Source organism: Ailuropoda melanoleuca, chromosome 11, assembly GCF_002007445.2.
Source record: "Ailuropoda melanoleuca isolate Jingjing chromosome 11, ASM200744v2, whole genome shotgun sequence".
NCBI lineage: Eukaryota > Metazoa > Chordata > Mammalia > Carnivora > Ursidae > Ailuropoda > Ailuropoda melanoleuca.
The window spans coordinates 1,183,165-1,206,663 of record NC_048228.1 but is presented as its reverse complement, the minus strand read 5'-3'; the positions used below and the strand labels follow the sequence as shown (position 1 = coordinate 1,206,663).

At 63.7% G+C, this 23,499-nt stretch overlaps 1 protein-coding gene and 1 long non-coding RNA gene across 3 annotated transcripts in view; both read right to left on the bottom strand.

Moving 5' to 3' along the window:
• Nucleotides 1–6,555, bottom strand: part of PLCH2 (phospholipase C eta 2) — a 64,662-nt gene extending 58,107 nt beyond the window's left edge. Inside the window, exons 1-2 of the mRNA XM_034671596.1 lie at nucleotides 6,417–6,555; nucleotides 4,996–5,257 (exon numbers count right to left, since the gene is read on the bottom strand). Coding sequence (XP_034527487.1) covers nucleotides 4,996–5,074 — 79 coding nt within the window. The 5' untranslated portion in view covers nucleotides 5,075–5,257; nucleotides 6,417–6,555. The remainder of the gene's footprint in view (nucleotides 1–4,995; nucleotides 5,258–6,416) is intronic.
• Nucleotides 6,556–15,064: 8,509 nt separating this feature from the next.
• On the bottom strand, nucleotides 15,065–23,472 carry LOC105239827. 2 transcript variants are annotated; one of them, XR_002143745.2, is made up of 3 exons: nucleotides 22,839–23,472; nucleotides 19,256–22,299; nucleotides 15,065–16,039 (listed from the first exon to the last, which is right to left on the bottom strand). It is a non-coding gene; the product is annotated as an uncharacterized LOC105239827 (long non-coding RNA). The 2 variants fall into 2 exon arrangements; XR_004628786.1 differs by having other exon boundaries at nucleotides 15,070–16,039; nucleotides 19,256–19,397; nucleotides 22,162–23,472.
• Nucleotides 23,473–23,499: the final 27 nt, after the last annotated feature.

Genomic DNA, 23,499 nt, shown 5'->3' with positions numbered 1-23,499 from the left:
AACGGTGTCTACGCGAGTGAGTGGACCCCAGACCGATGCAAATGTGCTCTGGGTGCTTGCACTGCCCGCTCCCTGTCTCGGACTCAGGCGCAGGGCATGATGTACTCCTGGTACTCCCAGACCCAGGCCGCTCCCTGGATTCAAGACTGGCCAGGGGAGCATGGCTCTGCCTGGGGAGGGAAGGAGCACAGAGAAGGCACGGTCCAGGAGCCGTGGCCACTCTCCCCACTCGCGGAGCTCCGCGAAGGTGCGTGCATGCCCCAGCCCCGGGGTAAGGTCGGCTGCAGGCAGGGCAGATTCTGGGAAGGCAGCAGGGAGGCCACAGCCTCTGCTCTGGCCCCTGCCGGGCTGGACGCTCAGCACGAGGCTGAACCGGCGGAACCCGGAGCTTCAAAGGGTTCTGCGCACCCGTCAGGTGCCCCTGGATGGAAGACACGCACCCCCGAGGAAACAGCCAGGGGCACGGACCCGGTTACATTATCTGCGACAGTGAGTGCTTCCAGGTTTCCTAGACACTCGGCACCAGACTGTAGGGCGGCCGTTAAAAATCAGGCTCCAGAAGAAAAGTCACGGGTTTGAAGGGAACGTAGGCCGCATCCCAGCCCCAGGTAGGACTCCTCCGGGTGGGGCGCGGTGCCCGGGAGCACAGAGACCCGCATGCGCAGAGCCTCCCAGCAGGTGCCTATGATGCTGACGGCAGATCCCGTCTCTTCTCCACGTTTTCCCGTATTTTCCAAAGCACCGGCTCTGAGCAAGTTCTGCTTCTTGCTTTCATAGTCAGGAAATAAATACGAGCAAGATACCAACATAGAGCTGGTGGGGGGTCCCAGGGGGAGGCAGTGGATCTGAACACACTTTGAAGGTCCGCACAGCCTGCTCCTGCCTTGTGGACAGCACTTGCTTCCCCTCCCCCAGCCTCACGGCTCAGAGGCTGCAACCACCGCTGCTTCTCCAGCCCGGCTCAGTAGGGACACAGGCCTGCACGCGCACTCCAGCCTCCCCGTCCTGGGCGCCCGCGGGGACTGGAAGGCAGCAGGTCTGGTCAGCTCTGAGCCCAGCTGCACCTCAGTAGCCCCAGCCAAGCCCTGGGGAGGCCCAGAGAGGACCAGGGAGGACTGCTGCTCTCAGCCCGAGACACCCGGCCATCTCTGGTCCCTTGGCCAGTGGGGTCCAACACTATGACTGTGTTCACCCCACAGGGGTGACCCTCTTTGTGACCCCCCCCCAGGCTGGACCCCCTCTGGAAACCTTGCTGCGTGAGCTTGAGTGAGTGACTGAATGTCTCTGAGCATTGATGTGCTCCATCGACACCTCAGCACAAGGCTGGCCCAGGCCCGGGCCTCAGACTGGACGGGGCACAGGGAAAGGAGGACACTCCCCAGCTCGATGGTTCAGCATGCCGGGTGGGGCCGTGGAGTGGGGCAGCTCAAACCAGCCTCCCCGCCTGTGAGCCCTGGGGCTGCTCGCCCTCTGTTCTGCCCACAAAGCTCCGGCCACCCCAGATGGCCCATTCTTGGAGACAGGGGCCAGCGCAGCCTGCTACGGGCCCCGGCACCGAGCCCCTGGGGCAGATCTTCCTGGTTCTCCCGCCACACCCCCTCTGTGCACTGCGGAGAGAAAGGAAGCCACCGCTTGGACCCCCCTCCAAAGACAAAAGACCTGCGCAGCGGCCCCTCCCCACCTGGCTGTAGGAGTCGCAGCCTCAGGAGCAGCCAGGTGGCTCAGCACCCCAGGGAAGCATCCAGGGTGGCTCCCATGACGGCAGGTGTTCCCTGGGGTGCCCCCCCCCCGGTCCAACTCCTTCAGAGCAGCCCTTGGCCAGTCTCCTTTGCACACACGCCACCTGGGGGCCATGGATGAACCTGGTGCTCCAGGCCCCTCACCTCCCGGAGGACAGACTCCAGCCTCCAAAGCCCCGGAGGGAGTGCGGGTCTGTGACCAGGTGGCCAGCGGAGCGCAGCACCCCCACCCCCAGCCCCCGCGGCCTTGCCGGGCTTGCCCTTTGTGTGTGTCCAGCCCAATCCCACAGGCCTGGCTCTAGCCCTGCCTGCCTGGCATCATGACCCCAGAGGCATCGAGAGGCGGCCGCCTGCACAGCCTGGTGCGTGTGCTGTCGGAACCAGGCAGGAACCCAGACTAGGGAGCTCAGGTCTGCACTGCCCCCCGGAAGGGCCCTGTCGCCGCAGGCCTCCCAGAGACTGTGCCTGGCACCCTCAGCCCTCATCACCCTCATCTTCAGAACACCAGAGATCAGCTCACAGCCGTCTCCCCAACCCTTCACCTTCAGAACAGGACCCAGCCACTCCAACTGCAACATGTGACCACGGACAGAGGACTAGGGTAAGCAATCTGCCGTGGGGGCGGCCGCTTTCTGGACACTGTCCCAGCCCTGGTCCACGCACCCAGTTCCAGCAGGAAGCAAGGTGCTCTCCTCCCGCCACGAGTGGGCTGAGGGGCTGAGGCCACACTCACTTCCTCACCTGGAGCTTGCACCCCAACGCGGACATGGTGGCTGGGGGTGGCACCGAGCCGGGTTATGGTGCTGCCTCCACAGGCCACTGACCCAGGTCCCAAAGCCCAAGAGGCCAGGGCCCCAGAGCAGACCCCAGTCACACACCTTCTGGGCACCACTCTGACCCTCACTCTGGGACAGAGCTGGCATCAGCCAGGCAGGGGCTGTGGTCATGGGACCCAGACTTCCGTCAGTCCCAAGCCCACTCCCAGCTGCCAGGGAGGCAGAACCCGTAACCACTGACTGTCCCCGAATAGCCTCCAGGACACGATGGCCCGCCCCACAGACTTGGAGACTGTCTCCAGGGCCCCAGGGCCTCTCCTGCCTTCTTGCTGGAAAACCTCCCTTTGCTCAGTGGCGCTGCCCCAGGGAGCCTTCCAGAAGGACCTCCAGGGCTGGACTAAGCACCCCTACCCCCGCCCTTGGCCCAGAACCAAGCACAGGGCCTGTCTCATCTGCATCGGCACCCGCAAGCCAGGCGTGGAGGGGGACACAGAGCACAGGGAGCACCAGTGGGGGACAGAAAGCGTGAGGTGGGGACAGGCAAGGGACAGGGAGCACAGGAGGGGACAGCAGTCCGAGGGTGGAGCCCGTTCCTCCCCGCGGCCCCCGGCTCCCACTGCTTCCCCCCTGCCTGGGCTCTGCGGCCTCTGCTCCAGCCACCCCCTCTGGGTGTCCATCCCACACTGAGCCGAGCAGCAGCCCCGGAGCCTGGGCAGGGGGCTGTGGGCCTCCGAGCAGACGTGCCCCCTCAGCGGAGGAGACCTGCTGGGGCATGTCTGGGGAATGTGGGAGAACAAGACAGGTCCAGCCCCTCAGGGCACAGAGGCGCACAGAGCACACACGCAGCCCACTCCACACACACACGTGCACAGACCCTCATGGGCTGCGTGCCAACTCATGCCACGCACGCTTGCCCATGCGCACTTCCACCACCGCTACCCTGAGGGGCAACCCCTGAGCGAGCAGCAGAGAGCCTTGGGAGAGCATGTGCGAATACACCCACGTGTACCCACGTGTATGCACCGCCTCCCTGAGATGCAGGCCTGCCTCAGGCCCGCAGAGCCCTGCCGGCTGGGCCTCACCCTGACGGCCTCCCGCTTGGCTCTGCTCCCCCACCTCCCGGGACTGCTGAGTCAGGGTCCCACCAGCGGCCACATCTGCCCACGAAGAGCCAGAAGGAGTCACGGGCTGCACCGGCGGGGGAGGCTGACCCGCTGGTGCTCAGAGCCAAGAGCAGGAGAGCCAGCGGCACTCGGGGCTCTGGCGCTCCAAGCTCGCACTCCCGAACCCCAAATCCCGAGCCAGGGGCTGGCAGGACCCCAGTCCTGAGGTAGCAGCTCCGCCCTGGCCAGAAGGGCCTGAGCCCGGACTGGGACTCTGCCCACCATGCCGGATGCTCAGGACGTGGCAGCCAACTGCCCTGGGACCCCAGGGGATAGCCCCTCGCTTCTTTGAGAGCCTGGGCCCAGCCTGCAGGCTCACACCCAAGTGATGTGTAATTCTTCCACGTGGGCAGATCGTCTCTGGGCGGGGCCCGCAGCAAATTACACAGCAGGAGACACTGGAGCCCGTGTCTATGGGCGAGCCTGTGCTGCTGGGGAGGGCGGACACCCACCCTGCCCTCGGGCAGGGCTCTCACACCTGGCCAGGCTCACCTGCACACCTATACACCTGCGTGATTCCCAGTGTTGGGAGCCGAAGTGCCGAGAACAAATATAAGGCAGTTGTTCCGTGGTCGCTTCCCGTGGCAGGACCTTATCTAGCCACACACCTAAGATGCGAGCGTTTCACAGTGCGCATGTGACAGTCCCATACTTCTGAAGCTGGGAGAGGAGATAGCAGGCTCCAAACCAGGCATTAGCCTATTCCCGAGACCACAGATGTCACAGGAAAGCTCAGAGAGGACAGGCCCAGCGACGCCAAGAGCCCCCCTGGACGCAGAGCCCAGCTGTGCTGAGAACCCCCGAGCTGGCGCAGGATCCCAGGGGTCTGACTGCGATGGACAGAGCTGGCGGGAGAGCCGGCAGCCCCGAAGCTGTCTTCCTAAAAGGAAAGTCTGTTCTCTATGCCACCCCTTGCTCTGGCCCTTGAGGGGAGGCCACACCCAGGGCTGCAGGGACTGGCCAAGTGACCTTGCTCCAGTCCCTGTCTCCCACCCCAGGCCCAGCCCTGAAGGAAGCCTGCATTGCCTTGGCCAGAAGCCACAGAGAGGCCCCTTGGACACACTTGAGCTGCCACAGTTCCTGTTCAGCTAGGGGGAAGCCAGGGAACTCGGGTGGGGCCACCTGAGCCCATCTTGGAAAAAGACCAGCAAAGACATGTCATCCTTGTGCTCTGGGAACAGGGGCACACCAGTGCTCTTGGCATCGCATGCTGGGCCCTCTGCCCACAGCAGCCCACCTGTTCCGGGGAAGCTCTTTCTCCCAGTGCGACAGCTGGACTCAGAGCCACATCCGTGTCTGACCAGAGGCCTCACTCACCCACAGGCAGAATATTGATGTTCAGGAAAGACAGTCCACTGTCCGGATGGGGCCCTGGGTCCTCTGGAGGGGGAGCCATCACAGAGAGGCCGAGTGCTCTCTGCGGTGGGGGCAGCAGGCGAAAGGCGGGGCTGGTCTGCGTCACCAGCTGGGGCCGGCCACCCGCTGGAGGCAGGACGAAGGTGCTCCAAGGTCCCTCTGTCCCCGGGGCCCCTGGCGTCCCCCTCTGGAGTAGAGGCTGGGCCTATGTGTCATCGCACACCTAGAGAGAGGGCAGGGCAGCGGGCGGGTGAGACCTGGCCGGCCGTCCCGGCCAACATGGGGTGGGATGGCGGGGGCGCTGCTGTAGGGCAGCCCGGCTCACCACCCCAGAGATCAACAGCCCACCCAGGTGAGGGCCGGTCACCATAGCAACGGCTCCAGCACCAAAGTGTGACCATTGGTCGGTGCTGGGACTTTTCCACAGCTCCGTGAAGTTCAAAGGCAAAACAGGCATCATTTCGCAGAAATCCGCCAGCACCTTCGGCTGGGAAGGAGGTGCTTGCCTGCTGCGGGCCACGGTGGGGGCCCTGGGGCACAGGAGCAGCCCGAGGACGCTGTCCCCCACCCTTGCCACAGCCCCGGCTCCCACGGCACCGTCACCCCCAGCCCTGGGCTCGGGCCCCGTCGGCCACCTGACAATCTGTGCCGGGGATTGAGCCACTTTGTTCTCCAAAACCCTGACAGGGTCCCAGGCTCTGCCCACTTCCTCGAGCTCCCCCGAGTCTCAGCCCCACCAGCCTCTGCTCAGGCTCCTCTCCTGCTCGGAACCCCTACTCCATCCATCCAGCTCCTCCTCATACCCCCAGATGGTTCCTTCCAGGGACTTCCTCCTCCCTGGGGGCCAGAGAGAGGCTGCCCAGGCCGAGGTGGAAGGCCACTGGGCCCAGGACAGAGCTCCCGGGCCTAGCCCTGGGCAGACGTCAGGAGAACTGGGCCCTCCAGACACCCAGAGCCATGCTCTGCCCAAGTAGGAAGCATGACTGCAGGTGGGCAGGCCCAGTCTCCCCGAGGCACCCCCTCTCCCCAGGTCCCCGCGGGTCGGCCTTAGTGCACGACTCTCTTGAAGCCCAGGCCTCTGGGGCTCCCTGCAATCCCCCAGAAGTCTGTCCCTCCGTCATCCTGGCATACTCCAGCCCCCAGGCCTCCACCTGGCCTACCCCCTCCAAGAGCAGCGGCAGACCTAGAATTCACCGGCCAGGAGCTCTCTGGGGTCCTATGCCTCCGAAGAGCATGGGGAGAGCACCAGGCGCCCAAAGGCCAGGGCACCCAGGACTCATGGGTCCCCTCCAGCCCCCAACCAGGCTGGGCCCACTACAGCCCTTCACAGACCCACCCTCTGCTCCCGGTCACCCCTCCTGACGCCCCGGCTCCAGGCTCACCGGCAGGTGTGGGGTCTCCCGGCCCAAGTTCACCCGAGGCAGCCGGATCGCTTCAGCCCCTTGGCCGCGCAGCCCACGAGGCCAGGGCAAGCTCCTGCCACGGTCCCAGCCGGCGACTGCCGGGTTCCCGAGCAGGCACTGCGGCTTCCTGCTGCAATGGGAGCCCAGGATCCGTGCCTGGACACGTCTATAACCGCGGGCCGGGTGTGGGGCTCGGCGGGCCTGGCACAGTAGAAGCTAATTAGGCAACAGCGCCGCACCGCAAGCTGAGGCACGGCCGTGAAGGACCATGAGGTCAGCCGTTGGCATGAGCCCGCTGCACCTTGCCGTGTGAGCTGAGCCCCTCACCACAAACCCCTACCCCTTGAGCCATGCCAGGGTCCCTCGTGGTGCCCCTCACTTCCAGCCACGCTGGGCCCCCTACAGTCTAGGGGCAGCCGAGACAGCAGCCTTGTGGGGTGGGGGCTGTGGGTCGGGGGGGCTGTCCGCAGCTGAGCCTGCTTCTCCCTGCAGGGCCCCAGGTGAGGACAGGCACCTCCTGTCTCAGGTGTTCAGCCTCTGCTCAGGCCCCACCCAGATGCCAACGTCGAGTCCTGGGAACTGGCCACGCCTGCAGGCGAGCACTCGTGGATGACACTGTTCAGTGCCAGGCTGGGCCAGGTGGTGCGGACAGCGTGGAGAGGCCCCCTTGACCCCTGCCCCCCAGTGCCAGCCTGTTTAATCAGGACATACAGCCCAGGCCCAGACAGGCGGGAGGGTGGCCCAGCCCGAGCCTGAGTGCCAAGGGAGTGATGCGCACACCCGGACAGGCAGGCCTGCCCCCATAGAATGCCCCCCAACCAAGCCCCCAGAGGCCGACGTGGTCGTCATCAGTCCGTGTCAGTCTGTGGTGCCCCGCCCACCCTCGCTGCCCTTGCCCATAGGGAGGGCTGGCGCGTCCCCCCACGGGCTTCCTCCCCCTGCTGGCTCCGATGCCCACGGCGCCCCCTTGCTGTGTTCTGCAGAGCTGCTGGCTCCCTCCAGGAGTGCCGAGGGGCCCAACGCAAGCCCCAGCCTGCCCCCAGTCTTGTCCTCCCGCTTCACCCCTCTGCCCCCCCACCGGGTGTCAGCACCCTGCAGCAGGGCTGCTTCTCCACTGGCATCTGCTGGCTGGGAACGACCCCCCAGGGTGGGGGGCCAGGCAGGACACATGTGTACGGCTGGGGACGCGGCTGCTCTGCTCGAGAGAGAACACCCCCCAGGCACCCAAGGGCGGGGGGAAGAGGTTTGCAGCAGCCCCGTCCAGAGGGGGGATGCACAAGAAGAATGAGACACTGCGTGAGAACTGCGGGAACAAGAGACCAGAGTGGGGCTCCCACGGGGAACCGCCAGAATGGGGCCCGTGGTCTGCTGTGTTTGCATAATAATCGTCTTCTTCCCTGTTCCCACATTAGCACAACCGCGGACCACACTCCACACGGATCAGGCACAACTGCAAGCGGTGCTGGGTTGCTCCTTCCGCCACCTCCGCTGCCGTGGCCACGGGGTGCTCCAGGAGGAGGCGCTCCNGGCGGCCGCCTGCACAGCCTGGTGCGTGTGCTGTCGGAACCAGGCAGGAACCCAGACTAGGGAGCTCAGGTCTGCACTGCCCCCCGGAAGGGCCCTGTCGCCGCAGGCCTCCCAGAGACTGTGCCTGGCACCCTCAGCCCTCATCACCCTCATCTTCAGAACACCAGAGATCAGCTCACAGCCGTCTCCCCAACCCTTCACCTTCAGAACAGGACCCAGCCACTCCAACTGCAACATGTGACCACGGACAGAGGACTAGGGTAAGCAATCTGCCGTGGGGGCGGCCGCTTTCTGGACATTGTCCCAGCCCTGGTCCACGCACCCAGTTCCAGCAGGAAGCAAGGTGCTCTCCTCCCGCCACGAGTGGGCTGAGGGGCTGAGGCCACACTCACTTCCTCACCTGGAGCTTGCACCCCAACGCGGACATGGTGGCTGGGGGTGGCACCGAGCCGGGTTATGGTGCTGCCTCCACAGGCCACTGACCCAGGTCCCAAAGCCCAAGAGGCCAGGGCCCCAGAGCAGACCCCAGTCACACACCTTCTGGGCACCACTCTGACCCTCACTCTGGGACAGAGCTGGCATCAGCCAGGCAGGGGCTGTGGTCATGGGACCCAGACTTCCGTCAGTCCCAAGCCCACTCCCAGCTGCCAGGGAGGCAGAACCCGTAACCACTGACTGTCCCCGAATAGCCTCCAGGACACGATGGCCCGCCCCACAGACTTGGAGACTGTCTCCAGGGCCCCAGGGCCTCTCCTGCCTTCTTGCTGGAAAACCTCCCTTTGCTCAGTGGCGCTGCCCCAGGGAGCCTTCCAGAAGGACCTCCAGGGCTGGACTAAGCACCCCTACCCCCGCCCTTGGCCCAGAACCAAGCACAGGGCCTGTCTCATCTGCATCGGCACCCGCAAGCCAGGCGTGGAGGGGGACACAGAGCACAGGGAGCACCAGTGGGGGACAGAAAGCGTGAGGTGGGGACAGGCAAGGGACAGGGAGCACAGGAGGGGACAGCAGTCCGAGGGTGGAGCCCGTTCCTCCCCGCGGCCCCCGGCTCCCACTGCTTCCCCCCTGCCTGGGCTCTGCGGCCTCTGCTCCAGCCACCCCCTCTGGGTGTCCATCCCACACTGAGCCGAGCAGCAGCCCCGGAGCCTGGGCAGGGGGCTGTGGGCCTCCGAGCAGACGTGCCCCCTCAGTGGAGGAGACCTGCTGGGGCATGTCTGGGGAATGTGGGAGAACAAGACAGGTCCAGCCCCTCGGGGCACAGAGGCGCACAGAGCACACACGCAGCCCACTCCACACACACACGTGCACAGACCCTCATGGGCTGCGTGCCAACTCATGCCACGCACGCTTGCCCATGCGCACTTCCACCACCGCTACCCTGAGGGGCAACCCCTGAGCGAGCAGCAGAGAGCCTTGGGAGAGCATGTGCGAATACACCCACGTGTACCCACGTGTATGCACCGCCTCCCTGAGATGCAGGCCTGCCTCAGGCCCGCAGAGCCCTGCCGGCTGGGCCTCACCCTGACGGCCTCCCGCTTGGCTCTGCTCCCCCACCTCCCGGGACTGCTGAGTCAGGGTCCCACCAGCGGCCACATCTGCCCACGAAGAGCCAGAAGGAGTCACGGGCTGCACCGGCGGGGGAGGCTGACCCGCTGGTGCTCAGAGCCAAGAGCAGGAGAGCCAGCGGCACTCGGGGCTCTGGCGCTCCAAGCTCGCACTCCCGAACCCCAAATCCCGAGCCAGGGGCTGGCAGGACCCCAGTCCTGAGGTAGCAGCTCCGCCCTGGCCAGAAGGGCCTGAGCCCGGACTGGGACTCTGCCCACCATGCCGGATGCTCAGGACGTGGCAGCCAACTGCCCTGGGACCCCAGGGGATAGCCCCTCGCTTCTTTGAGAGCCTGGGCCCAGCCTGCAGGCTCACACCCAAGTGATGTGTAATTCTTCCACGTGGGCAGATCGTCTCTGGCGGGGCCCGCAGCAAATTACACAGCAGGAGACACTGGAGCCCGTGTCTATGGGCGAGCCTGTGCTGCTGGGGAGGGCGGACACCCACCCTGCCCTCGGGCAGGGCTCTCACACCTGGCCAGGCTCACCTGCACACCTATACACCTGCGTGATTCCCAGTGTTGGGAGCCGAAGTGCCGAGAACAAATATAAGGCAGTTGTTCCGTGGTCGCTTCCCGTGGCAGGACCTTATCTAGCCACACACCTAAGATGCGAGCGTTTCACAGTGCGCATGTGACAGTCCCATACTTCTGAAGCTGGGAGAGGAGATAGCAGGCTCCAAACCAGGCATTAGCCTATTCCCGAGACCACAGATGTCACAGGAAAGCTCAGAGAGGACAGGCCCAGCGACGCCAAGAGCCCCCCTGGACGCAGAGCCCAGCTGTGCTGAGAACCCCCGAGCTGGCGCAGGATCCCAGGGGTCTGACTGCGATGGACAGAGCTGGCGGGAGAGCCGGCAGCCCCGAAGCTGTCTTCCTAAAAGGAAAGTCTGTTCTCTATGCCACCCCTTGCTCTGGCCCTTGAGGGGAGGCCACACCCAGGGCTGCAGGGACTGGCCAAGTGACCTTGCTCCAGTCCCTGTCTCCCACCCCAGGCCCAGCCCTGAAGGAAGCCTGCATTGCCTTGGCCAGAAGCCACAGAGAGGCCCCTTGGACACACTTGAGCTGCCACAGTTCCTGTTCAGCTAGGGGGAAGCCAGGGAACTCGGGTGGGGCCACCTGAGCCCATCTTGGAAAAAGACCAGCAAAGACATGTCATCCTTGTGCTCTGGGAACAGGGGCACACCAGTGCTCTTGGCATCGCATGCTGGGCCCTCTGCCCACAGCAGCCCACCTGTTCCGGGGAAGCTCTTTCTCCCAGTGCGACAGCTGGACTCAGAGCCACATCCGTGTCTGACCAGAGGCCTCACTCACCCACAGGCAGAATATTGATGTTCAGGAAAGACAGTCCACTGTCCGGATGGGGCCCTGGGTCCTCTGGAGGGGGAGCCATCACGGAGAGGCCGAGTGCTCTCTGCGGTGGGGGCAGCAGGCGAAAGGCGGGGCTGGTCTGCGTCACCAGCTGGGGCCGGCCACCCGCTGGAGGCAGGACGAAGGTGCTCCAAGGTCCCTCTGTCCCCGGGGCCCCTGGCGTCCCCCTCTGGAGTAGAGGCTGGGCCTATGTGTCATCGCACACCTAGAGAGAGGGCAGGGCAGCGGGCGGGTGAGACCTGGCCGGCCGTCCCGGCCAACATGGGGTGGGATGGCGGGGGCGCTGCTGTAGGGCAGCCCGGCTCACCACCCCAGAGATCAACAGCCCACCCAGGTGAGGGCCGGTCACCATAGCAACGGCTCCAGCACCAAAGTGTGACCATTGGTCGGTGCTGGGACTTTTCCACAGCTCCGTGAAGTTCAAAGGCAAAACAGGCATCATTTCGCAGAAATCCGCCAGCACCTTCGGCTGGGAAGGAGGTGCTTGCCTGCTGCGGGCCACGGTGGGGGCCCTGGGGCACAGGAGCAGCCCGAGGACGCTGTCCCCCACCCTTGCCACAGCCCCGGCTCCCACGGCACCGTCACCCCCAGCCCTGGGCTCGGGCCCCGTCGGCCACCTGACAATCTGTGCCGGGGATTGAGCCACTTTGTTCTCCAAAACCCTGACAGGGTCCCAGGCTCTGCCCACTTCCTCGAGCTCCCCCGAGTCTCAGCCCCACCAGCCTCTGCTCAGGCTCCTCTCCTGCTCGGAACCCCTACTCCATCCATCCAGCTCCTCCTCATACCCCCAGATGGTTCCTTCCAGGGACTTCCTCCTCCCTGGGGGCCAGAGAGAGGCTGCCCAGGCCGAGGTGGAAGGCCACTGGGCCCAGGACAGAGCTCCCGGGCCTAGCCCTGGGCAGACGTCAGGAGAACTGGGCCCTCCAGACACCCAGAGCCATGCTCTGCCCAAGTAGGAAGCATGACTGCAGGTGGGCAGGCCCAGTCTCCCCGAGGCACCCCCTCTCCCCAGGTCCCCGCGGGTCGGCCTTAGTGCACGACTCTCTTGAAGCCCAGGCCTCTGGGGCTCCCTGCAATCCCCCAGAAGTCTGTCCCTCCGTCATCCTGGCATACTCCAGCCCCCAGGCCTCCACCTGGCCTACCCCCTCCAAGAGCAGCGGCAGACCTAGAATTCACCGGCCAGGAGCTCTCTGGGGTCCTATGCCTCCGAAGAGCATGGGGAGAGCACCAGGCGCCCAAAGGCCAGGGCACCCAGGACTCATGGGTCCCCTCCAGCCCCCAACCAGGCTGGGCCCACTACAGCCCTTCACAGACCCACCCTCTGCTCCCGGTCACCCCTCCTGACGCCCCGGCTCCAGGCTCACCGGCAGGTGTGGGGTCTCCCGGCCCAAGTTCACCCGAGGCAGCCGGATCGCTTCAGCCCCTTGGCCGCGCAGCCCACGAGGCCAGGGCAAGCTCCTGCCACGGTCCCAGCCGGCGACTGCCGGGTTCCCGAGCAGGCACTGCGGCTTCCTGCTGCAATGGGAGCCCAGGATCCGTGCCTGGACACGTCTATAACCGCGGGCCGGGTGTGGGGCTCGGCGGGCCTGGCACAGTAGAAGCTAATTAGGCAACAGCGCCGCACCGCAAGCTGAGGCACGGCCGTGAAGGACCATGAGGTCAGCCGTTGGCATGAGCCCGCTGCACCTTGCCGTGTGAGCTGAGCCCCTCACCACAAACCCCTACCCCTTGAGCCATGCCAGGGTCCCTCGTGGTGCCCCTCACTTCCAGCCACGCTGGGCCCCCTACAGTCTAGGGGCAGCCGAGACAGCAGCCTTGTGGGGTGGGGGCTGTGGGTCGGGGGGGCTGTCCGCAGCTGAGCCTGCTTCTCCCTGCAGGGCCCCAGGTGAGGACAGGCACCTCCTGTCTCAGGTGTTCAGCCTCTGCTCACCCCACCCAGATGCCAACGTCGAGTCCTGGGAACTGGCCACGCCTGCAGGCGAGCACTCGTGGATGACACTGTTCAGTGCCAGGCTGGGCCAGGTGGTGCGGACAGCGTGGAGAGGCCCCCTTGACCCCTGCCCCCCAGTGCCAGCCTGTTTAATCAGGACATACAGCCCAGGCCCAGACAGGCGGGAGGGTGGCCCAGCCCGAGCCTGAGTGCCAAGGGAGTGATGCGCACACCCGGACAGGCAGGCCTGCCCCCATAGAATGCCCCCCAACCAAGCCCCCAGAGGCCGACGTGGTCGTCATCAGTCCGTGTCAGTCTGTGGTGCCCCGCCCACCCTCGCTGCCCTTGCCCATAGGGAGGGCTGGCGCGTCCCCCCACGGGCTTCCTCCCCCTGCTGGCTCCGATGCCCACGGCGCCCCCTTGCTGTGTTCTGCAGAGCTGCTGGCTCCCTCCAGGAGTGCCGAGGGGCCCAACGCAAGCCCCAGCCTGCCCCCAGTCTTGTCCTCCCGCTTCACCCCTCTGCCCCCCCACCGGGTGTCAGCACCCTGCAGCAGGGCTGCTTCTCCACTGGCATCTGCTGGCTGGGAACGACCCCCCAGGGTGGGGGGCCAGGCAGGACACATGTGTACGGCTGGGGACGCGGCTGCTCTGCTCGAGAGAGAACACCCCCCAGGCACCCAAGGGCGGGGGGAAGAGGTTTGCAGCAGCCCCGTCCAGAGGGGGGATGCACAAGAAGAATGAGACACTGCGTGAGAACTGCGGGAACAAGAGACCAGAGTGGGGCTCCCACGGGGAACCGCCAGAATGGGGCCCGTGGTCTGCTGTGTTTGCATAATAATCGTCTTCTTCCCTGTTCCCACATTAGCACAACCGCGGACCACACTCCACACGGATCAGGCACAACTGCAAGCGGTGCTGGGTTGCTCCTTCCGCCACCTCCGCTGCCGTGGCCACGGGGTGCTCCAGGAGGAGGCGCTCCGGGGGTGGTGGCCAGCTGGGGCGCGCAGCGGCGTTTGCTGGAAAGAACAACTCCAGCTTGCGCTGCGTGGCTCGGGTGTGCGTCACATCTGGCAGCCGTTCTCTCAAAACCGGATAAAGCAAGCCCGCCGCCTAAAAAGCAGAGCGGTGGGATCTCCTGCCAATGACAACATTCAAGCTGGAGTAAAAATGAGCGTTTTGGAGAACACGGAGCCACCACTGCGAGTCTGATGGCTCCCAAGTGTCGGAAGGCTTTTCCTCATGACAGCATGGCGACACTCGTGACAGAGAACCCAACGTGTCAACGTTGGGGACCTCCACGCCCCCCCCCACCGGCCAGCCGGTGGTCTCCAGCCCGACCCGTGCTCGGGGAGAGACGCACTACAGGGAACACAGGCTGCCGGGGCCGAGCGAGCAGAACCCCACGTAGCTGCTGGGCTCCACTCTGCCCCCCGCTCCCTCTGGGCTTGGCTGCGGCAGCCTTGACGACTGCGTGCTGCTCTGCGCTGGGGGGGGGGTCCTTCGCGTGCATCCCCCCCACCCCCAACAGTGCGTGCGGTGGCCACGGTGCAGCAGCAGATCCAGAGCCTGGCCCCCTCCTCTGGCCCCGCGCCACGGAGACCTGCAACAACGCACAGCACCACCACCCCCCTCACTGGATTTGGTTTGAGGGGGGAAAAGATTATTTCTCATAAAATGTTATTTATATTCATGTAAGTTGGTGCAGTCACAATGGCAAATAGTATGGAAGTCCCTCAAAAATTATAAATAGAGCTACCATATGAGCCAGTAATTCCACTGCTGGGTATTTACCCAAAGATACAAAAACACTAACTTGACAAGATGTAAGCACCCCGATGTTTACCACAGCATTATTTATAGAAGCCAAGACACGGAAGCAGCTCAGGTGTCCATCGATAGATAAAGACGTGGTCTATGCACCGTGGAATATTACTCAGCCGTCAAAAAAGAGTGAGTTTGCCATCTGCAACGACGTGGACGGAACTAGAGGCTATTATGCTGAGCGAAATCAGTCCATCAGAGAAAGACAAACACCATATGATCTCATACATCTGTGGGACCTAAAACACAGAGCAAACGAGCTAAGACACAGACTCTTGGATACAGAGAACACGCTGGGGGTTTCCTGAGTGGAGGCAGGTGGGAGGATGGAGAGGCACGAATCGCAAGATAAGTCCCAGGATGGAAAGGACAGCGCGGGGAATACAGTCAGCAAGATGCAATTACATCATTGTGCTGGGGGCGGCGTGACGCGCAGGACGGGAGTGCACCTGAAACTAACAGAATACCACACCTCAACGCCACCCCAACAAAAAATGAGGAATATTCTTTATATTCACACATAATCAGTTGGTTTTTATTTAGTAAGACTGCATCAACAAGAGTGTTTTAAGTGATTAGTTTTCATGTCTAATGTAGTAAATATCAGCTAATACTAATAACCAGGAACGTCCTGGTCAAGATTTACCAACCAGCTCCCTGGGGGTAAAAGCCTTGATGGGTGCTGTTTGCCAATTTCCATGGAAAAATGCCCGTGGCAGCCAATTTCCAGCTGGGAGGAAACGCAGTCACACCCCATCCCCCCGGGACTTCCGCGGGGCAGACTGCACGGGGCTACTTGGTGTCAAGATAAGGGTGCAGATAACAGCATGGTGACTAATCAGGAGGCGAGAAGTGACTGTTCATTACCTTGCTTTTTTTTATAATTTATATGTTTTACATAATTTAATTAGTTTAATTCGATTTTAATAAGGCCGTGTGTCACAACCAGCTCTCAGAATTCCTGGAGACCTCCCAGCCTGCTTGCGAGCCCATGCGCACGGCTCAGTCACCGCTGCACAAAACACCTCGGGGTCCCCAAGAAATTGCTCAGGTTGGAAACAGGTCCGTTTCCTGATTTTTTAAAATTGCGGCAAAACAACACTATCCATGCTGAGAAACACCAAAGACAAAAGACGAACCGCGAACACCCTCCAGGGCGCATCTCGGCGGGACCAGACGGGCAAACGGAGATCCATCAGTCGTGAGGAGTGGTCCCTGCAGCTCTCTGCGCTTGAGGACTCCTGAGAAAGTGGGGGTCTCACGGTCAGAACGCAGTTCGAAACCACAGCCCAGAAGCTTCTCTCTGAGTCTTGGTTTCCTCATCCGTAAAGTGGGTGCTGAGTACCCCCTCCCCTGCGGGAGACAGCAGACGTGGTGTCCATGAGCCAGGGGTCCAGAGAAGCCCAGCCTGGAAGGCAGGCACAGGCCCCTCCCAGTCTTCACGCCCTGGGACCCCCGCGCCTGGGGACGCCTTCCCGTGCTTTTACCAGGAGGACACCCCATGGGGGCAGGGCACAAAGAACTGGGTTTCCACCCCACAAACGGAGATAGGCCTGGGAAGCCCCCACACCCACCAGCAGACCGGAGCCCCCGCCCCTTCCTGAACCCCATCTTCTCCACTTGAAAGTGCCACTCGAGGCCCGAAAAGCAGCTCCAGGGGGGATGTAAGGGGGTTCTCCACCCCATAGCATGGGAGGGGGTGGTTAAAATGGAATCCTACAGCCCAGGGCCCTTGAGGGACAGCAGAGACCCTGCCTCGAATGCCTCCATCCGACAGCTCCCTGCAGCCCAAACAAGATGCTGGTCTTTGGGGTGGAGGCTGGAGTCTGCTGACAGTGAGAGGTAAGTCAAGGCTTGGGGCAGGAGGAGGGAGGAGGCGGCCCAGGGCATGTCCCCGCACCCCTGCCTCCTTAGCCCGGCACTCACTGAGCTCCTGACCCATGGCCAGAGACCCTGAGACAGCACCGTACCCACCAGCCAAGTGGCCACAAAGCTCCAGAGCAGAGGAGGGTACGAAGGGGCTCAGAGGGGCCCGGGGCCGGCCATGCCCCGGCTTCGGCCGTGAGCAGGACCCTCTGCAGAAGGGGCACTTGAGGCAGCAGCGACAGTGTGTGCAAAGGCTGTGCGGCAGGAAGGGCCCTCTGCTCCACGGCCCAGGGCTGGTGCGGAGCCCCAAGTCCCAGCGCGACTGAACTGGGTCTGAAGCCCCTGGGGTCCTCCAAGGATTAGCCTGCACAGCTGAAGGAGCTCATCTCTCGGCTGAGGGGCCTCCACCGCGGGGGGGCAGCTGTCCCTGTTCCTCCTCACTGTCCTCACACCCCCGTGGAGGCAGGCTGTGGCCTCCCACACACCGCTGCTGGGGGGAGGAGCACAGATCAGAAGTCTCCTCTCCCTCTGCTGGCAGCTTCACTGTGAGGGTCCCCGTGACTGCAGGCCCACCAATGGCACACCCAGGACCCACGCGACCTAGGGTGGCCGGCTGGGCAGGCGTGTGAAAGCAGGCAGCCAGAGCAGACTGCAAGGGAGACAGAGGGGGTCCCTCGGGTCCCACGAGGGAGGAGGGCCACGCAGGCCCACAGGCCTGGGAGGCCTGGGCATGGTGTGGTGGGGGTGGAAAGGAGAGGAAGCTGGGTAGGAAGCGTATCGTCTTGAGAAGTGTTACCCTCGCAGCTGGGTGCACGGCTGAGGGCAGGGAGAGAGGACTGTCCTTGGAGCCACCACTGAGGGATGGGGAGCAGACACTGGGGGGGCCTTGGACAGCAAGGACGCCAGCATGGTGAGGGGTGTCGGGCCCAGGGTGGGGGTGTCCTCTAACTGGACGTGGGGGTTCAGGGGTGCTGGGGACCATGACACATGGAGGCCCAGGTAAGGCTGAGTCAGGAATAACAGGGGTCAGGGGGCTTTCAGCCCAGGAGAGGGGGTGGCTGGGACAGGTCATGGGCATGCGAGTAGCTGTGATTTAAAAAGGAGCAGTGGGACATTACTCACCCCATTTTGCACCGGGGGCAGGGGTGGGGGGAAACAGGCTCCAGGCGGGGAAATGCCCCACTAGAGGCTGGGAGCCACCTTGGCCATCCCTTGCCCCGCCCCGTGTTCTGTGCTCCCCTCTGGTGCCCATGTTATCGAGGCGCTGGGGGCTTGCCCAAGGCTTCCGGCCCTGCCCACAGGGTTCTAGAACAACCCAGGGGACAGGGCTGGAAGCTTGCACCCAGGCCCACCTTCACCCATAGTCCACAGACTCGTCCTCCACCTCCAGCCTGCTCCCAGAATCCAAGGTCTCGGGGACTAAGGACAAAAGGCGAGCCCACTGGCCTGGCCTCCCCGAATGCCTCTTCCAACTGCCCGAGCCTCTGGATGAGCTAACCCCCCGCCCCCGTGATCCCACGCAGGTGCCCAGGGCCAAGCAAGGCTGGAGGAGATGCACACATGCCCACTGCCCCCACCCCTGTGGATGGCCTGGGGACACAGCTGTGCTATCCCACAGGCACAAGAGGACACCTGGGCCACTGTCTCCAGCAGAGACTGCGTGAGGGGACACCTCCTAAAGTCCTGCCTGCCAGGCTCCCCTCACCCGACGGCACCGCAGGCCGTCTGTTGGGGCCACAGAGCATGGAGGAAGGAGGGGCTGGGGCAAGGTTGCAAGGGCCTGCCGGCCTCCAGGCCAGGAGCGGCTGTTTGGGGGCACCCCTTCCTGCCCTCGGCCCCAAAATGAGAGGTCATTTGTTCCTTTCTTTGTTCAGGAAAACTTCTGAAGCCCCTCCTGGAACCAGGGACAGCGCAGTAACCCATCAGAAGTGCCACACTTACATGGCTCACATTTTAAGGAAGCAGGCAGCAGACCACTTCCCCCGATCATAAAGGACTGTGAAGGGGGATCACGCCTGTGAAGGCACGTGGAGCAGGGAGACTGGAGGGACAGTCCTGGACGAGACGGTACCTGGAAGTACCCTCTGGGCAGGGGCAGCGTTCACCTAACAGGGCGCCCGTGTTCCTGCAACCCCACTTTCAAGGTGCCCGTGAAATCCGTGGGGCCTCCAGTGCCGAGGTCAGACCTACAACCCTCTCCTCCAAGGACCGGGGCCTCTGAAGGCTCTGGAGCCAAGATAAGACGGTTCAGTGCTGCAGGGGTGGTGAGACAGGGACCAGGGGCTGACCTGTAAGCGTGCTCAGCCCCGCCACAAGCCCAGAACCGCCAAATCCAGCGGGGGCTTGCCCCTCGTCGGGTCCCCACTCGGCCCTGGCCTTTGGTGACACGTGTTGGTAGGTCACACCTGTTTGTCGGTTTATAGCCAATAAACGGGCCCCCACAATGAGTGTGCAGAGGGGCGGGAATACCCAGAGTCTTTGGCTGGAGACCTCGGCCCCTGCCCACTGGCCTCTCCGCGCACAGGAGAGCCCCAGGGCACACTCAGGCCGCTAGCAGGAGCCCCCATCCCGCACACAGGAGACCTCACAGGCCTTGTCACTTCCAGACTCTCACATTTAAGACCAGGCAGGTCATGGGCCTTCAATAGCCTCAGTTCTTCAACCCTGAAGCTACAATAACCCCTCCGCCTCTTTCTGGCTCACCGGAGTGCACCCCGAGCGGGGCCGGAGGAGAGGGAGGGGCTATTGCCCTTGGCAGCTGCTGACGTCAGTAGGTTGGAACAGATCTGCAGATCCCATGCTCAGAAAGCAACAGACGCAGCACCGCAGCCGACAGAGCCCTGACCTGGAAGAGACAGGGGCAGGGGGGGTCCCGAGGAGCACCTGTCCTACCGGCGTCACCCGCCCACACAGTCCCTCCCCCTACCACAGGGGGGAGCTCCTACTGCAGGCCAGCACCTGCGCTGCAAACAGAGCAGGGACAGGTCAGCAGTGCCCCCCAGACTGACCTCCCCGGCACAGGCACCGACAAACCCCTGCTCTGCCGGCGGAGGCTTTTACCACCTGCTGGCCGCACTTCCCAGGACCCCGAGCCCACTCGGCCGCCCAGGGTCCGTGCCTGCCAGCACTGTGCACGTGTCCTGTGGCTCCCAGGGCCCGGAGAGGTGAGTGTCTCTACAGCCTTTCACCACAGAAGAGGAAACCAAGGCCCAGGAGAGGTGGGGACCTGTCAAGGGTCGCACCGCTGTGCAGACGCAGCAGCCCCATCCCCCGCTCGCCACGATGAAGAGGCTGCTAGGAGGACAGTGGCGCCCCAGGAGAGTCTCCAAAGAGCCTCCAGCACTCGGTCCCTTGGAAGTGGCCACCTGCCCACAGCCCCACCCAGGACATGGCCCCAGGACAGGGCCTGACCTCCCCGCACCCCGGGATGGAGGCCACTCCCCTGGCCGGAGTGAGAGGAGTGCACGGGTGACTGGTGCCGCTCTCAACACCCTGCCCAGCCCGTGGGGTGGCTGAGGCTTCTCTCTCGGGCTCTCCCTGGTCCATGGGTCTTCACTTTTCTGGACACCCCACCCTGCAGGGGCCTGGCCTTCCCCCTGCCTCCCTTTCTTTCTCTCTCCAGCACCACAAGAGGCCGAGAGGATGACCCCCCCCCCTTGTCCAGATAGAGCCCTCCATCTCTTTCTGCCAGTGCAAAGCCTCTTAGTCCAGGAAGCCCTCCTGAATTGTCTCTTCCTTGGGCCCTTAGTGTCATACCAACCAGCTCAGCCCAGGATGATGGCCACACCTACATGGAGACCCCACCCCCGCCCAGCAACAGGCAAAACCATTAGGGTACAAGTGTGGGACCAGACAGACCTGGGGTTCACCCGGCGCCTGCTTTAACCAAAGAACAGCCTCTCTGAGCTTTGATCTCTTAGCTCTGCCACATGATGGTAACCCCTTCCTCAGCCCCCAAGTTTGGATTCCTGTTGTGGCTCCTGTGAAACCCTGACCATGGCCCCGAGCCCCCAGAGTGCCAGGCTGGCTCTGCTCCTGCCAGACGCACAGGTCTGCCAGGAAAATCCTATCCCTGACCAGCACAAGGACACGCTGGTCCCCAGCCACCCACCTGTGCCCTGGAATCACGGACATCACCTCCCAGACAAGCCCAAGCCCCAAGCCCAGTCTCTGCACTCCGGCCCCTTGTCCTGACCCCACCTAACGAGCCCCCCCCCACACTGGGCACTGCTATGGGACCACCCCTTGGCTGAGGAGGCCTCTGCTCAGGGGGCTGGTGGGAGTCCCAGTGTGTGCAGCCCTGGCTCCGTTCTGGAGGTGCTGCCCATCTGCACCCAGGACTCCCCTCCCCTGCCCAGTTGCCCCCAGCCCCTGCCCACCCCATGGCCGCTGCACACCCATGCCAGCCGGTAGAGTGAGGTGCATTCCTGGGCCGCCAAGCCCTCCAGGCAGCCACAGCGTTGAGGAACCTGTTCTCCGGGTTTGTCCAGAAGCCACTCCCCACAAAAGGCAGCAGTGCCCACCTCTGCTCTGCACCCCCAGGGCACCTGCTCCATCGGGGACCCGGGCCCAGCACCAAAGCGTGTGGCGTCTGGACACGCACACAGCCTTCTCCAGCTTTCCGTGTCTCCCAACATCCTGCCCCCTGCATTGGCATCTCTGCCTGGGAATCCCCACTCCCAGTCCCAGGACAGGGGTGCACCCCACCTGGCATCTTACAGGAGGACCCTGAGCCCTGGGGATTGGGGGAGGGAGTCACAGGCTGAGACCACCTTAGTGAGAACAGGGGCAACAAGCTGACCCACACTGTTTTTCCTTCTTCTTTCCTCCCAGCACTGCTTTTCTGAGCACCGATGTGTGCCAGGCTTGGCGGTACAGCGGCCACCCAAGCAGGAAGGCTGTGCCCGGTGAAGCCGGCCTCCCTGGTGGAGCAGAGGGGGACAGACAAGCTGGCAGCTGACCGGTGGCTTCCCCAGTAGGCTGCTGGGTGGTGCTGGGTGGAGGTGGGAGATGAGGCAGGGACCAGGACTGAGGCATGCAGCAGGCCTCAGTGAGGGACCGGAGCAGGAATCCCAAGGAGGGACATGGGACACTGTGTGCGGATAGTCACACTCCTGCTCCAAGGTGGCCTGTGATCCAGACGACTCATGTGCTGCCATGGTAGGTTCCTTAAATAAACACCAGCTAATTCTATCAGCATTCCCATTTCACAGAGCTGAAAACAGAGGTCTGGGGGTTATAGCAGAATGTATGTGAGAGGTCTCTGTGGGTGACCGAGGACCTGCTGAAGTCACAGCTGGTGAGGTCAGACAGCAGCCCGGCAGTGCTCCTGGTCAGCATGGCCAGTGGCGCGGCCTCACTGCATGCAGGAAGTGGCACACTCAGTTTAAACTGGAGCGACCCCGTACCGCAGGCCCAGCCCGAGGACGGCAGCCCCACGCCAGGGCTGGACTCCAGCCGGCCACCTCAAGCCTGGCGCAGGTCCACACGGCCCTCTACCCTTCTGCCAGAGGAGATCAGACTCATTCTGCCACCTCTTGAATTCTGATGCAGATTCACGCTTTGGGGTGAAACTCACTCCCTAATCCCCTAAAATTCTACCCACTGACCTGGTAGAGCGGATGGGCCGACCGCGCCACCTGCTGGCGATTCTTCAATCTGACTCTAGCCTGAAATCCTCAGGGAGGACCTGCCGCTGCACCAAGGGTTGGAAACGGAGTCTGAACCCGGGTGGCCCCAGGTCCCACCTGCTCAGAACAACACACACTTGGTCACACCACTTCTGGCCTTGCCCTGAACAATACACACTTGGTCACATCACTTCTGGCCTTGCCCTGCTCAGGCATGAGTTTCGGCAGGACAGCTGCCGGGAAGGTGCAGTGCTGAGCAGGCGGGTGGGACCGGCCAGCGAGGGAAGGGAGCCTCCACCAAAGCCGACTGGGTGCCGGTGGACCCTGAGTCTGTCTGTGCAAACGCACAGGCCAGGGTGTCTTTGGGACCAGGAAGGAGCTGAGTGTTTCAGACTGGTAAACGCAGTTGACCAGAAATTTGTGAAGGCCTCAGTCTTCCACATGCCCACCCCCCCTCCCCGCCCACTCTCCCACTGAAGGGTCCCCCCTGGGCTGCCCACTGAAGCTTCAGGCAGCCTCTGTCTCCACGAATCAGGGACAGGGGCAGGGGCTTGGCTCCAAAAGGGCATGGGGGCTCCAGTAGCAAGAGGGACTCTGGAAACCAGCCAGGCCGTGCCTTCCCTCTAGGAGGGGCCTGCCCACAGCTGCGGACCCACCAGTGAGCTCTGAGCCAGTCTCCACAGCCACGCCGTAACCTGGCTGCTTGTCAGTGGGCTGTGCTCCTGCAGAGGGGAGCAGAGGGGAGGCCAAGCGCTGCAGCCTGTCCCGGCCGATGCCCTCCTGGGCAAGGTCGGTACAGGCTCCGGGGCTCCTCAGCCCTGTAGTGCCAAAAGGACAAGGGGCTTCTCCTCCCCAGCCAGCCAGGCCTGGTACCACTCAGGTCGGTCTGGGGCGCCCCCTGCCCTCCCTTGGCCAGGCAGCAGGTGGGATGCGCAGCAGGTCCCCACCCTTCCTCCCACCTCCCTCTCCCCTGCCCCTCCGCACGCAGCTCAAGTCCAGCTGTGGCCTGTGGCTGGGCACTTGGGCTCTCCCAGCGCTGGCCTTCTGCTGTGTGGCCTCCCTTGGCCCCTCCTCTGTGAGCAGGGCGGCTGAGAGGGGTCAAGGGTTGGCACTTGCGTAGCCGGACGCCGGGCAGCCCGCTGGATGAGGAGCGGCGCCTGTCTTGTCGTCGTCACCGTGGATCCCGAGCCCTGCTCACCACCAACCTGCCACATCAGCTTTCGAAGCCGGAAACCCCATCAAGTCCTCCGCGCCCCGGAATCAGGCCCCAGCCCGCACCTACACCCCCGAGTCCCCTCGCGGCCCCGCCCCTAGGCC